The 14,068-nt window shown below is 56.5% G+C and overlaps 1 protein-coding gene across 1 annotated transcript; it reads left to right on the top strand.

The window, feature by feature from the left end:
• Positions 1-8,767: 8,767 nt before the first annotated feature.
• LOC104303234 (gastrula zinc finger protein XlCGF26.1) lies at positions 8,768-10,201 on the top strand. Its single transcript, XM_054164981.1, has 2 exons — positions 8,768-8,870; positions 9,000-10,201. Exons 1-2 carry the CDS (start codon positions 8,768-8,770, stop codon positions 10,199-10,201), a joined length of 1,305 nt encoding a protein of 434 aa, XP_054020956.1.
• The last annotated feature ends 3,867 nt before the right edge of the window (positions 10,202-14,068 follow it).

Consider the following 14,068-nt stretch of genomic DNA (forward strand, 5'->3'; position numbering starts at 1 on the left):
AGCTAGAGCGATGTGAAGCTAATCCATAGCCACCAATGTCCCCGCGAAGCCCTTTGCATTTCCCAGGCGCACACTCCCACCCCCCCAGTCCCAGCCCCGCCCGCTGCTGAGTGCGGGCAGCAGGGCTGGGGGGAGAGTTGCGCTCTGGACCCCGTCCCTCCCGGCCGCTCTCTGACACCTCACCGCCCCCCCCGCCCCCCATTGCTGTCCCGGTGCACATCCTGCACAGCACAGACTGCAAACAGCCAAGAGCTGCATGACCGAACGCCGCGGCCCCCAGCAGCGCCGGCACCCCCCTGCCCCTGGCCAAAGCCAAACAGAACAATTCCTCACCCCCACGAACCCTGCCCCGGCCCCACGGAGCCCCCTGCCCCCCAGCTCCACACACGCCCCCGGCAGCCCCCCGCAGCCAGAGCCTTCCCCGCTCCGCTGCCGCCGCCCGCAGCGCTCCCCGGCCCCCTCAGCCCCTCCCGCCCCGCCGCAGCTCCCCAGCCGGCAGCTGCCGCTCGCCCGCCAGCACCTCCGGCACTTGTGCCGCGCTCCGGCCCCGCTGCCGCTCCCCGCGGGGCAGCAGCAATGGCGGCCGCGGCCGGCAGCGGCAGCTCCTCGCTGTGCCTCGGCAGCCAGCAGGGGGAGGAGCTGCCGCCCTCCCGCCGCCTCTCATTGGCTAAGGCTGCCCGCCCGTGGGCGGGACTTCCTCTCCGGACCGAGACCCCGCCTCCGGTGGGCTGCAACGTGGCCGGTTCGGGGCCTCCATTGCCAGGGGCTGCCGCCTGCCTCTGCTCCGAGCTCTTCCTCCTTCCTCTTCCTCCTGCTCTGCGCCCCCTTGGCCGCGGCTGTGGGGTAGGTGTGGGCAGCCGCGGGGCAGAGTGGGGGATGCTGGGGTGGGGATCGCTTGGGGGAGCGGCTCCTGGGGTTGGCGCTGGGATGCCCCGGGGCACAGGGGCTGGGATTGAGGAGGGATCCGTGAGGTCGGCTGGTGGCGTCCGCAGGGTCATGCGGGGCGGTTCTGTGTGGTCTCTCGGGTTGGGCCCATGGGGTTGGGAGTCTGTGGGGTTGAGGTGGAGGGTTCCATGGGATATGGGGGGGGCTGTGGGGCTAAGGGGGAGAAGCTCTGGGCACAAATGGTGCCCGCGTACGGCAGGGGTAGTTCCCTGTGGGGTCGGCATCTTGGTGTGCACTGAGCTCTCGGTCGGCCTGGTGCTGTGCATGGGCTCTGTGCGGGCTGCAGGTGGGGTGAGTCAATGTGGTGGGCTTGGGTGGCGCTGGTGAGCTGAGTGTGGGAAGGGTCGGGGTGTGAGGGTTGTGTGGTGGAGTTGGGGGGGAGGATGTGGGGTTCGGGGGGGAGGTATTGGGGGCTGTGGGGTGCGGGAGGGTGGTCGGGGTGCAGCGGGGTGCTTAGGGTTGTTGTAGGGTTTGTGTGTTGGGAGCTGTTGGTGCGGGGAGAGGCTGTGTGTGGCTGTGGTGTGGGTCGGGGTGGGGAGTGCTGGGGTGCTGCGAGGGGGTGGGTGCGGTTGTGGGGAGCTGGGGGTGTGTGTGTCTGTGAGGGGGGGGGGTTGCGTGGGTGGGGGGGTCGGGGTGGGTGTGTTTGGGGGTTCCTTGTGCTGCTGCCTCCCCCTGCCAGGGGCAGCTGCAGGCCCCCTTTGACTGCTGCTGTGCTGCAGGCGGAGCCATGGGTGGGCTGCAGGGGCTGGCCCTGGCCCTGTGTCCCTCTGCTGGGGGCTGGGCTGGCAGCAGAGCTGAGCTGGCATCCAGGGTCTCTGTGCTCTGCAAGCTCTTGAGGCACAAAGATTCCCTGGGGGGTTGCAGATTGATTCTCAGTCTCTCTCCAGGCTTCCTGAGCACAGAAAGGCTCAGGGCAGGAGGAGCTTTTGCTGCAGGCTGAGAGCTGTGCAGAGCTTTTGTCAGCTCTGCTGGCAGGAAGCATGGTCAGAAGCAGACTGCTCTGCTGCTGCTGCTCTGCCCCTGGGGAAATGCTTGCTGGCAGGCAAGCAGATGAGGCTGAGCTGTTGAGTGTCTGCTTGTGGCTGAGGAACTGCACTGAATTGGACTGAAGGGTTTGGATGGGCCTGGGGGCAGCCTGTTCTTGATGGGTTTGGTGGTGAGAAGTCCTGCAGCTTCCTGGGAGGAGCTTCAGCAGAAGACAAAGCAATTGCCTTGCTGCTCTTGGCTGTGCAATGAGCTGGGAAGGGAAGGAAATGATTGCTGCAAGTGAGCAAAGCAATTGCAGTGCTCTGCAAGTCTCAGCAGTGCTGTGTCCAGCAGAGCCAGGGCAGGGATTGTCCTCCTGTCCTGGGCCCTGGGGAGGCCCCCCCTGGACTGCTGGGGTCAGTTTTGTGTCCCTGACTCCAAGAAGGACTTTGAGGGTCTGGAGCAGGTGCAGACAATGGCAAGAAAGGTGGGGAAGGGTCTGGAGAGCAGGGCTGGTGAGGAGCAGGTGAGGGAGCTGTGGATGTTTAGTGTGGGGAAGAGGAGGCTGAGGGGAGACCTCCTTGGCCTGTGGAGCTCCCTGAGAGGAGGCTGCAGTGAGGTGGGGGTTGGGCTCTTGTGCCTGGTGTCAGATGGTAGGAGAGGAAGTGGCCTGAAATCGTGCCAGGGGAGGCTTAGGTTGGAGAGAAGGAGGAATGAGTTTGGTGCCAGCGTGGTCAGGGCCTGGCAGAGGCTGCCCAGGGAAGCAGTGGAGTGGCCGTGGCTGGAGGTGTTGCAGCAAGTTGGGGCCATGGGGCCATGGTTTGGTGGCCCTGGTGGTGTTGGGGCTGCCAGTTGTCCTCACTTCTCAGAGAGGTCTTTTCCAGCCCAGCCAATTGTGTGGCTGTGTGAGGAAGCTGCTCCAGAGCCAATGCATCTGAGGTGCTGGAGGTGCTGGCAAGAATGGGACATGGGAGAGAGTCCTGTGGGGAGGGGAAAGGTTTGGGGTTTCCCCCTGGGCTCTCAGTCTGCCCTTGGGATTGCCTGGGATTCTTGCAAGCAGTGCTGCCAGCTGGAGCCTTCTGGGGTTAGTTTGTGGTGTGCTGAGAGGGCAGAAGGGAGGTGAGGCTGGGCAAGGGAAGTGCTGAGCAGGAAGCTTCTTGGCTTGTGGGTGGCCAAGGTGTGTGGCTGAGAGCTGTGGAGTGCAGGAGAGCCTTCAAGGCCTTGTGGTGTTGCTGGAGCTGTGGGCTGAGGAAGTGCTGCTGCCAGCCAAGGGCTTGAAGGAGGTTGAAAGTCAAGTGGTGTGCAGGGATTGGTGTGGGGAAGTGTTTGGCTTCTTGTGGCCAAGCCAAGCTTTGCTTCTGCAGGAGGAGAGTGACAGCCTGGGCTTTGCAGGCCCTGGAGCCCTTCTGGAGTGGTTTTCTTCCCTAGAGCTTTGCAGCCCAGCTGCAGGTCTGCTGTTGCTTGGAGCTCTTGCTGGCTGTTTTGTGCAGCCTTGGGTGTTGGATCAGTCTCTTGGCTCAGGTTGGTCCTTTCCCTTGTGGCCAGGTTCAGCTCCCTTTGGTTTGGCAGCTGAGCACAGCTTGAGGCTTTTGCTGCAATGGTTTTTGTGCTGGCAGCATTCTGTGCTGGCAGCTGGAGTGCTGTGTGCAGCTCTGGTGCCCCCAGGAGGGGCAGGAGGTTGAGCTGTTGGAGGGGGTGTGTAGGAGGCCATGGGGGTGGTGGGCGGGGGGTGGGGCAGCTCCCCTGTGGGTGTGGGCTGTAAGAGTTGTGTCTGTTGAGGCTGGAGAGGAGAAGGCTGTGGGGAGAGGTTGGAGCAGCCTCGTGGTAGCTGCTGGGGGCTGCAGGAGAGCTGGGGAGGGACTTTTGTGAGGGGCTGGGAGTGATGGGCTGAGGGGGACTGGATTGAATGTTGAGGAGAGCAGAGGAGTGGAGCTTGGGAGGAAATTGTTTGGAGTAGGGGTGGTGAGAGCCTGGAGCAGGTTGCCCAGGGAGGTGCTGGCTGCCCTCTCCCTGGAGGTGCTGAGGGGCAGGTTGGCTGAGGGCTTGAGCAGCCTGGTGTGGTGGAAGGTGCCTGTGGCCATGGCACGGGGTTGGAGCTGTCTGATCTTTGGGGTCCCTTCCAGCCCAAAGCATTCTCTGAATGCTTCAATTTGGACACTCAGCAGAACTGCAATGAAGGGAACTTGAAATAAGCAAAGTTGTGAAACTGGCTCTGAGCCTGGAGGCTGGGGGTGAGCTTATTTGCTAGTTCTTAGCTTGGGAGCTGCCTCTGAGCTTGGGATCTGGGCCTGCCCTTTTGATCTGGGCCTGAGCTTGGGGGTTGGGCCTGAGGTTGAGGGCCTGGTCTGAACTTTGGAGATGCTTTCTAACATGGGAGCTGAGTCTGAGCTTGGGAGCTGGTTCTGCACTTTTGATCTCGGTCTGAGCTTGGGAGCTGGTTCTGGAGCTTGAGGGCTGGCTCTGAGCTTTGGAGCTGCTTCTTTGGAGCTGCTTCTTGGGAGCTGGGTCTGAGCTTGGGTTGTGGTTCTGCATTTTGATCTGGGACTGAGCTTGGGGGCTGGCTCTGCACTTTTGATCTGGGTCCGAGCCTGGGAGCCACATCTGAGCTTAGTGGCTGATTCTTGAGCTTGGTAGCTGCATCTGAGCTTTGGATCTGGTTCTGCCCTTTTGATCTGGCTGTGAGTTTGGAGGCTGCTTCTGGGCTTGGGATGTTGGTCTGAGCCTGGGGGCTGTGTCTGAGCCTGGGGGCGGCATCTGAGATTGGGAGCTTCTTCTGTATTTTTGATCTGGGTCTGAGCTTGAGGGCTTGGTCTGAGCTTTGGAGCTGCTTCTGAACATGGGAGCTGGGTCTGAGCTTATTTGCTGGTTCTTGGGAGCTGGTTCTGCACTTTTGATCTGGCTCTGAGTGTTGGAGCTCTTTCTGCACTTTTGAGCTGGCTCTGAGCTTGGAAAGTGGTTCTGAGCTTATCTGCTGGCTCTGACATTGGGAGCTGCTTCTGAGCTTGGGAAGTGGTCCTGAGCTTATTTGCTGGTTCTTGAGCATGGTAGCTACTTGTGAGCTTGGGAGCTGCTTCTGCACTTTTGATCTGGGTCTCAGCTTCGGAGCTGGTTCTGCACTTTTGATCTGGCTCTGGGCTTGGGGGCTGGGTATGAGCTTGGGGGCTGGGTGTGAGCTTGGCCCCTGCCTTGAATTCAAAATGTGAGAGTTCAGGCAGTTGGAAGTTGAAGCTGAGCTGCTTTGCACTGCAGTGCTTCAGAGTTTGTGATGCTCCAAAGGCAGATCTCAAAGAGCTGCTGCAAGAGTTGAGCTGAAGTGGAACAGTGCCCTGCAGAGGGGAAAGCTTTTCCCTCCCAATCAGCCCTTGGAATCATCTCCCCAGGGCAGTGGTGGATTCCCCTGCAGGGCAGAGTTGGAAGGCTCAGCTTGGCAGGGGGCTGGGCCAGCTCCTTTCAAGTCCAGTGTCAGCTGGCAAGGTTGGAGCAGCTGAGCCTTGGGGTCCCTTGCAGCCTGGCATTGTGTGCCAGCAGAGCTATGCTGCTGGTTTTGAGGGCACTTGGAAAGCTTCTGGAGCATTTGTGCAGAGTGTGCAACACATCCCTGAGCCTAGAAATTCCCTCAGCTCTCTCCAGAATGAACTCTGCAGAGCTGGAAGAACTTCCCAGGAATTTGGCAGAGGTTTGGAGGAGTTTGGAAGGGATTTTGGTTCTCCTCCTCCTTGTCCTCTTCGTTGTCCTCCTCTGCCTCATCTTTTTCCTGATCTCCCTGGAGGCTGCACTTAGACTCCTAGAATCCTGGAGTGGTTTGGGTTGGCAGGGAGCTGCAAAGGTGATGCAGTCCAAGCCCCTCTGCAGTCAGCAGGGACATCCTGCACTAGCTCAGGTTGCCCAGAGCCCTGTCCAGCCTCACCCTGAACATCTCCAGGGATGGACCCTCAGTCCCCTCCCTGGGCAACCTGTTGCAGGGTTCCAGCAGCCTCCTGGTGCAGAACTTGTTCTTCACATCCAATCTCAATCTGCTCTGCTCTAGTTTGAGGCCGTTGCCTCTGGTGCTGTCCCTGCAGGCTTTGCAAACAGTCCCTCTGCAGCCTTCTTGTAGCCCCCTTCAGGTACCAGAAGGTCACTCTTAGGTCTCCCCAGAGTCTTCTCTTCTCTTCTCCAGGCTGAACACCCCCAGCTCCCTCAGCCTGTCCTGGTAGCAGAGCTGCTGCAAGCCCCTGATCATTTCTGTGTCCCTCCTCTGGGCCCTCTCCATCAGGTCCCTGTCCTTCCTGTGTTGAGGGCTCCAGAGCTGGCTGCAGTGCTGCAGGTGAAGCCTCAGCAGAGCAGAGCCAAGTGCCAGGATGGCCTCTGTCCATCTCTGGCCATGCTGCTTTTGGTGCAGCCCAGGCTGCCCTTGGCCTTCTGGGCTGCAGGCTCCCCCTGTCTTTCTGTCCAGCTTGTTGTCCAGCAGCACCCCCCAGTCCTTTTGTGCAGGGCTGCTTCCTCTCCCCTCCTCCCCCAGCCTGTGCTGCTTGTGAGGATTGTGCCAGGCCAGGGGCAGGACTCTGCCCTTGCTCTTGTTGGATCTCAGGAGGTTGCCCTGGGCCCCCTCTGCAGCTTGTCCCCTTGAGCTCCTCCAACTTGTTCTGCAGGGGATTGCCTTAGGTTTAAGGGGGCAGAGAGGCTCTCTTTGAGCCTTGTCAAAGGAGGTGATGCCAAGCTGTGCCCAGAGGGGTGGATGGAATTGGGCAGTTTCCATGGCTGTGCTGTTCAGAGCTGCATCCTACAGTGCCAAGCATCAAACCCACAACAATCCATAGTGCACCTCGGCCATGGGACCCAAGCAACCTGCCTAGGCCAAAGCTGCCTCCAGAGCTCCACCAAACCAGGCCAGAGCCCCAGGCCCCAAATGCCTTCCCCCTCCCCCATGCCTCTCTGCCCCCCCTGCCCCCATACCCAAGAGATGCAGTTACAGATGCTGGTGGGCAGCTCCCAGGTGAGCCAGGCTGCTCCAGGCCATAGTTGGCAGCATTGCCAAGGCCTCAAAGCTCCTCTGCAGAGAGAGAGCCCAGAAGATGTTCCTGGGAGCAGAGAGGAAGGGCAAAGGAGGCTGGAGAGCCTGTGCTGTTCCTTTGTAGAGTGGGTGCAGGCCTTGTGGGAATGAACTAAGAGAGATGACACATTGTGGTGTCCCTCTGGACTCTGCTGTCCCTTTTGGAGGTCTTTACTCTCTGGTGTAAGACATCCCAGTGCCTTCCACCCACCACAGGGATTCTCCATGCTCTCATCCAGGGGCTTCTGTTGGGCCCTGCTGGCTGTGTAGATCAACCCTGGGGACTTGGTGGGGCCCTGGGGACTCTAAGCAGCAAGTGAGTGGAGATGGAGCAATGGATGGAGAGATGGAGGGTGAAGGCTGCAGGGGGTGGGAGGGCTTAGTTCAGCAGCTGTGAGGCACTGCCTGGCTCCTACCTACAATGGTGCTGGCAGCAGCTGACCCCAGAAGCTGACAGCCCCAAACCCTGCCTGGCTCAGGACAGTCCCCTGACCCCTTCTGACCTCCAGCACAGCCCAAGCAGGCACTCAGGGCTCTTAGCCACCCACCCCAGCCCTACGCCATGGCAGGAGTCACCTGAGGTCTCACCCCCTCTCTGTCCCCCTTCCTCTCCTCAGTTGCTGCATGAGGTGGCTGCAGGGTCCCTCCCCAGCCCTCATCTGTAACCCCCCCTTGGCTTGGTGCTGTTCTTTCAGCCCTCCAGCTGATCCCAGCCTTTAGTCTCAGACCCCTTCCATTCTTGTGCTGCTGCTTCCAGCCCAGTTCCTTAGATGCTTCCTCAGCCACAGCATTTCCCACTCCACCCTTCCAGCTGCAGGGGCAGTGGAGGTGGGGGACACAGGGCCATGGGATAGCCAAGGCAGCAGGGACATGGATGGGCTGGGAATGAGGGAAGGGCCTGGGAATGGCCAGGCAGGAATTAGGCCTTGTCCCCCTAAAAATGAGAGAGGATCCAGGGCCTAGGTGGCAAATGTGTGTGCAGGGAATGGCAGAGTCTGGCAGCATTTGAGGAGGTGAAAGGAGTGAATTGTGCTGCAGCTCTGCATGTGTCAGCTGGGAGATGAACTGCAGCCCATGGGCATTGTGCCCTCCCATCCAACCTCATTTTCTCTTGGGGATGTGGAGTGGCAGCTCCAGGAGAGCTGCAAAGAGAAAGCTGAGAGAAATGGTTAAGGAGAGAAGGAAGCCAAACCCTTTCCACTGAGTCTCTTTGGGCTGCAGGTGTGTGAAGGGTGCTGGAGGGGTCAGGTTTGGGCAGGAGACAGAGGCTCCTCCAGTATCCCAGTGAGGGCTGAAGAGGTTTAGCAAGAAGCTGAGCAGGTCTCTTCCCCCTTTGCTGCATCTGCAAGGATCATGAAGCTCCCTTTGTCTGTGTCCTGAGGGCTGCTCTGATCTTCTCTTGGGGAGTGGGCAGCAGAGAGGTGTGTGCAGGGCAGAGCTGAGCATGGAGTGAGTATGGTGGGGGCAGTCTGGTGGGGGTCAGTAGTGTGCTGGAAGTGATGTTTGGAGTTGGGATGTGGAGGGTGTTGGGAGAAGGTTGGAGGTGGTTTGGTATTCCTTGGTCAGTGCTGCTGCCTTCATTGTCTGAGCCAGGGAAGGTCAAAGAGAGATCTTTCCTGCACCTGGGTGTTGGGAGGTGTTGGGAGTCAGGGGCTGTTATGACCCAGGCAGGATCTCAGGGTCTGAGATCCTGGGCTCAGGTGCTTCCATCTCCCCTGCTGCACAGCTGTGACCCCTTCCTCCCACAGTATGGAGACGCAGCACCCCGAAATCAAGTTGGAGTAGCCGAAGTTCAGCCCCAAGGGAGAGAAGGAGGAGGACAGGATGGAGGATGATGATGCTGAGGGGAATGATGGCTATGAGGAGGATGAGTATGAAGAAGAGGATAATAATGAAGGTGAAGGTGACCAGGATAAGGAGAAGGAATGTAAGGAGGAGGATGAAGCCAGAGCAGGTCCATCAGTGCCACCGATTTGGCTGAATCAGTGCCCTGAGTGTGGGCAGAGCTTCCCACCTGGCTCAGAGCAGGTGAAGCACCACTGCCCCTGCCCTGGCACCCGACCCTTCGTCTGTGGTGACGACGGCAAGCGGTTCAGCAGGACCTCTGACTTCATACAGCACTGCCTCACCAAGACTGAAGAGAAACCGTTCACCTGTGCTGTCTGCGGCCAGAGCTTCTCCCGGAGCGGTCACCTCACCACCCACCGCCACACCCACACCGGTGAGAAGCCCTTCACTTGTGACACCTGTGGCAAGAGGTTCAGACAGCGCGCTCATCTTAGGCGACACCACCTCACCCACACCAGTGAGAAGTCCTTTACCTGCAGTGACTGTGGCAAGAAATTCAAACACAGCTCCAAACTCACCATCCACCGCCGCATCCACACTGGAGAGAAGCTGTTCCCCTGTGCTGTGTGTGGCAAGAGCTTCATATTGAGCACCCAACTCATCCAGCACCAACTCGTCCACAGCGGTGAGAAGCCGTACAGCTGCGCCGACTGTGGCCAGAACTTCACCTACAGTTTCAGTCTCAGTGAGCACCGCCGCACTCACACCGGTGAGAGGCCGTACAGCTGTGTTGATTGCGGCAAGACATTCACCCACAGCTCCAGCCTAAGCCAGCACCGCAGTGTGCACAGCACTAAGTCCTTTACCTGCAGTGACTGCGGCAAGAAATTCAAACATAGGTCCAGCCTCACCATCCACCACCGCATCCACACCAGAGAAAAGCTGTTCCCTTGTGCTGAGTGTGGCAAGAGCTTCACCACGAGCACTACATTCATCCAGCACCAAATCATCCACAGTGGTGACAAACCGTACAGCTGTGCCGACTGTGGCAAGAGTTTCAGCCGCAGCTCTTATCTCAGCCAGCACCGTCGTGTGCACAGCACTGAGAAGGCCTTCACATGCAGGGACTGTGGAAAAACCTTCAAAACCAGCTCCAGCCTCACTATCCACCGCCGCATCCACACTGGAGAGAAGCTGGTCCCCTGTGTTGAGTGCGGCAAGAGCTTCACCAGGATCAATGCATTCATCCAGCATCAACTCATCCACAGTGGTGAGAAACCATACAGCTGTGATGACTGCGGCAAGCGTTTCACCCAGCGTTCCAACCTGACCACGCACCAGCGTGTGCACACTGGTGAGAAGGCTTTCACCTGTGCCAACTGCGGCAAGAGCTTCACCAAGAAGGGCTACCTTTCCAAGCACCGCTGCAGCCACACCAGAGACCAGACACTGGAGGGGAGGCACAAATAGATCCACCCATAATCTGTTGGGATAATTGTCACACTCCCTGAGAGGGCCTTTCCATCACCAAAATTGCCTCTTTTTCCCTTATGTTTCTCGGAGGCTGGGTGCTCTGGCAGGAACAAACACCTCCTGGCCTTCTGAACACCAGTTAGTGATGTTGAGAATAATTACAGTGCTGAGTCAGCATATCTGGAGCTGCCATTGGAGCTGGGCTGAGCTTTGCCAGGGTTTGTCTGGTTCTTCCCCAGTTTGTGTCTCCCTCAGGTAAAAAAACCCTTTGTCCTTTGCCCAGTTGTGTCGATACAGGGCCAAAGTTACCCAAATCCTGTCAGTTTGCATTTGTTTCAGACATTTCTGCCCACAATGACCAAATGCAGAGGGCATTTGTTCCCTAGGAATGGAGCTGGAGCTGTGTGCCCAGTTCAGTTCAGAGTCTGGAGAGAGTGTTGATGAGAACAGCCTCAGGGACATCTCAGAGTGTTTTCTTTGTTGTGTCAAGGGATGCTAGGTGTTTTGGGGACCCTGGAGGGTTCTAGGATTGATTTTCAGAATCATTGGAGGGTGTAGAGGGGATCTCAGGGTCGCCTTTGGAAGCCCTTGGAAAGCTTCTGTCAGCTTTTCACTACGGGACTCTATTGCTTTCCAGCAAGCCTGGGGCTTCCCTCAGGCTTTCCCCTCTCCCCCCTGCCCACCCCCCTCCCTCCCCCCCCAAAGTGGGAAGAGATTTCTCTGAGTGTTGAACAGTTTTCAGGAGCTTTAAGAGTGTAAAGAGTGGAATAATTTGCAGAAAGGATGCTGTGCCTCAGCACAGTGCCCAGAAATGCTCCCCCGGGATGTCTGTCTTACATTTGGCTCTGAACTTAGCTCTGCAGCTCTAAGCAGTGTGCCTGGCAGAACCGTGAGCTGTTGCTGCGCAAGCTGGAGCTGGCTGAGCTGCTGTACAAATCCACAAGTTCTGTGCTCAAGATGCTGCACTGGGAGCTGAAAGTGCCTGTGCAAATGTCATGGTCTGCAGGTGAAGAGACCTCTTCCCACGAATAACTGGCACAGGCACAGTTTGGAGCTATCCAACATACAGAAAACCCCAGAAGGGCACTTGGGCAAGGAACTGAGAAGCAGCTAAGGAAGTGCAACTGCAGGTAGGACTGGGAAACGCTCAAACTGTGAGAGCAACTTGGGGGTGTGGAGCTGCCCCACTGGGGGAAGCCTTTAGGGCTGGTGAGCCAGCACTGGATGCCAGGTGATCCCTTGCTTTAGAATTCCCTGCTTCTCCTCCTTTCCTATCCTGCAGCTGCTGTTCTGCAAACAAGGGCAGCTGCTGGGCTGTGTGTCAAGCCTCTGATTTTCTGCTGACCAACTCCAAGCTGCAAAGTTGTTTTCCTGTGTGAACCAAGAACAACATCCTGCATGAGCCAGAGGTGCTGGCACCTTTGATTGGAGCATGCTTTAGTTTGTACACAGGACTGTATTCTACTGGTGTCATGAATGCCATGCTTTAGAATTCCCTGCTTCTCCTCCTTTCCTATACTTTTCACTTTCCCCTTGGTACCCAGAAGCAAAGATAAGAGTAAAGTGTGTTTGACAATAGCTGCTGGGTTCCATCTTGGTTTTATTGGGGGGGATCCTTAAAGGAACCTTCTCTGCCATGACAGAAGGTTGAGATAGAACACATTTAAGGTTTGAGTCTCATACCTCACATTTACTGGAATGTCTGAAGGGCACTGCTGGGGCAGCAGAATTCCTTTTGGAAGCACAGGGTTCACAGTAAACAGCAAAGCCACTGCTGGGGCAGTGGAAAGCCCCTTGGTGTAGTAACACATAAGGTCAATTTAGGGTGGCACAGGGTCACCACATGCACAGCTTCCAAGCCAAGATGTTTCCAAGTGAAGATCTTTATTTTGCAGCCCAGAAAAGCCATTTCTTGTGTTACAGTTAACTTACAGATTCTTCTGAAGCAGTTTTGCCACACTCCAGTTACATTTCTACTGCCATGCATACATTCTATTGCCAAGCAAAGCATGCAATAGGTTAATGCTAGCAATCAAGCTTCTAAACATATCCTGCCCAACCCTGCCTGGTCTTTCTTTTCAGTTCCTGATGAGGTGTACATCCCTAGACTCAAGACAAAATAAAGCTGTCCCAAAGCTATCCGAAAACAACCCTTCTCCTACACCACCACTGCTTGTCAGGTGGAGGCTTTGGTGAAAATGTTTGCTGCTGCTGTTCATGTATGAAAACCTTGTTTCAGATGTGGGCAGCTGGGACATTAGAGGAAAACTTGTCCACAAAAAGGTAGCAATAATGGGTATGGGATCCTGTTCCTCTCTGGCCCCTGTGCACAGTATGGTAAGAATGAAACCTCACTAAAGATGGCTGCTTTGGGTTTAATAACCCAAGACAACCTCTACCCCTGAGAAATAATTTGGGAAACAGGAAGCAGAGGGCCATGGGAGCCTGCACACAGACACAAGTACCTCCCCACGGCACCTTTCAGGCCTGTGGGGTCCCTTGCAAGCAAGAACCAGCGGCAGCAGCGGAGTGGATGTCACCACATATATTTCACTCACCATATTGGATTAATTATTTAACCATCTCTCAGAGTGGTATGAACCCTGCCATAGTAACTCATTTCTTGTCATTGCAGTCTGTGAGCAATCCTTTGGCAAAAAAGGCCCCAGTGTGGGTCTGCAATTTACAGACCCTTGACTGGGAAAGCCCCTGGGATCTTGTGACCTGGGACCATGGGTATGTTTGTGTTTCCACGGGTGCCGGGGTCCAGCGGGTCCCTGCTTGTTGTGTTTGGCCTACTCCAGAGCAGGATCAATGGAAACAATGCCCTCAGCCCACATCAGCTAACTCCATGGGATAGCAAAACATTTGGGCAGCACTGCTGCATGCATTAAATCAAATCTGAAATTTAAATGCCTGTCAAAATGAAGTTGTAACACACCAGTAAGGTGTTTTGAGCATCAGGACATGTGGGATGATAATTTGCTCTTTGCCCCATTAGAGCCTCAAGAATTAGATATTTCAGGGACTTTACAAGCAGAAAGCTGTGTGTACCTACAGTATAGAGCTGGAGCTGATATAGTACTATGATCTTTAATCACACCCCCTTTGCCTTAAAGCCATGCAGGCTTAGCCTAACAGCTGAATGAGGTGATCATATAGGTTTGTAGAATAAAGCTGAACACATAGCAGCCAGGATAATCTTGCTTCCAATTGCTCCAGCAAAGCACCAGCTCAGCTAAGGGAACTGGCATCTTGGGCTGCAAAACAAGACAAGGAAACATCAAAAGTGTTGCTTGAATTAGCCACTGATGTGGAGAGTGTCAGCCCTGCCAGCCTGCAAAATCAAGCTGCTCTTGGTTCTTTGTTATCAGCTCACGGTCAGGGCTGGACAGAATTTGATGGTCTGTGTTGTATCACAGTATAGCTAAGGTTGAAGAGACTCCAAGGATCATCAAGTCCAACCTGTCTCTACAGACCTCACGACTAGACCATGGCACCAAGTGCTACGTCCAATCTCCTCTTGAACACCTTCAGGGACAGTGACTCCACCACCTCCCTGGGCAGCACATCCCAATGATGAACGACTCACTCGGTGAAGAACTTTCTCCTCACTTCAAGTCTAAACCTCCTCTGGTGCATCTTGAGACTGTGTCCTCTTGTTCTGGTGCTGGTTGCCTGGGAGAAGAGACCAACCCCTTCCTGGCTAAAACCACCTTTCAGGTAGTTGTAGAGAGCAATGAGGTCACCCCTGAGCCTTCTCTTCTCCAGGCTAAACAACCCCAGCTCCCTCAGCCTCTCCTCACAGGGCTGTGATCAAGGCCTCTCCCCAGCCTTGCTGCCCTTCTCTGGACACATTCAAGT

Source organism: Dryobates pubescens, chromosome 11, assembly GCF_014839835.1.
Source record: "Dryobates pubescens isolate bDryPub1 chromosome 11, bDryPub1.pri, whole genome shotgun sequence".
Classification (NCBI taxonomy): domain Eukaryota; kingdom Metazoa; phylum Chordata; class Aves; order Piciformes; family Picidae; genus Dryobates; species Dryobates pubescens.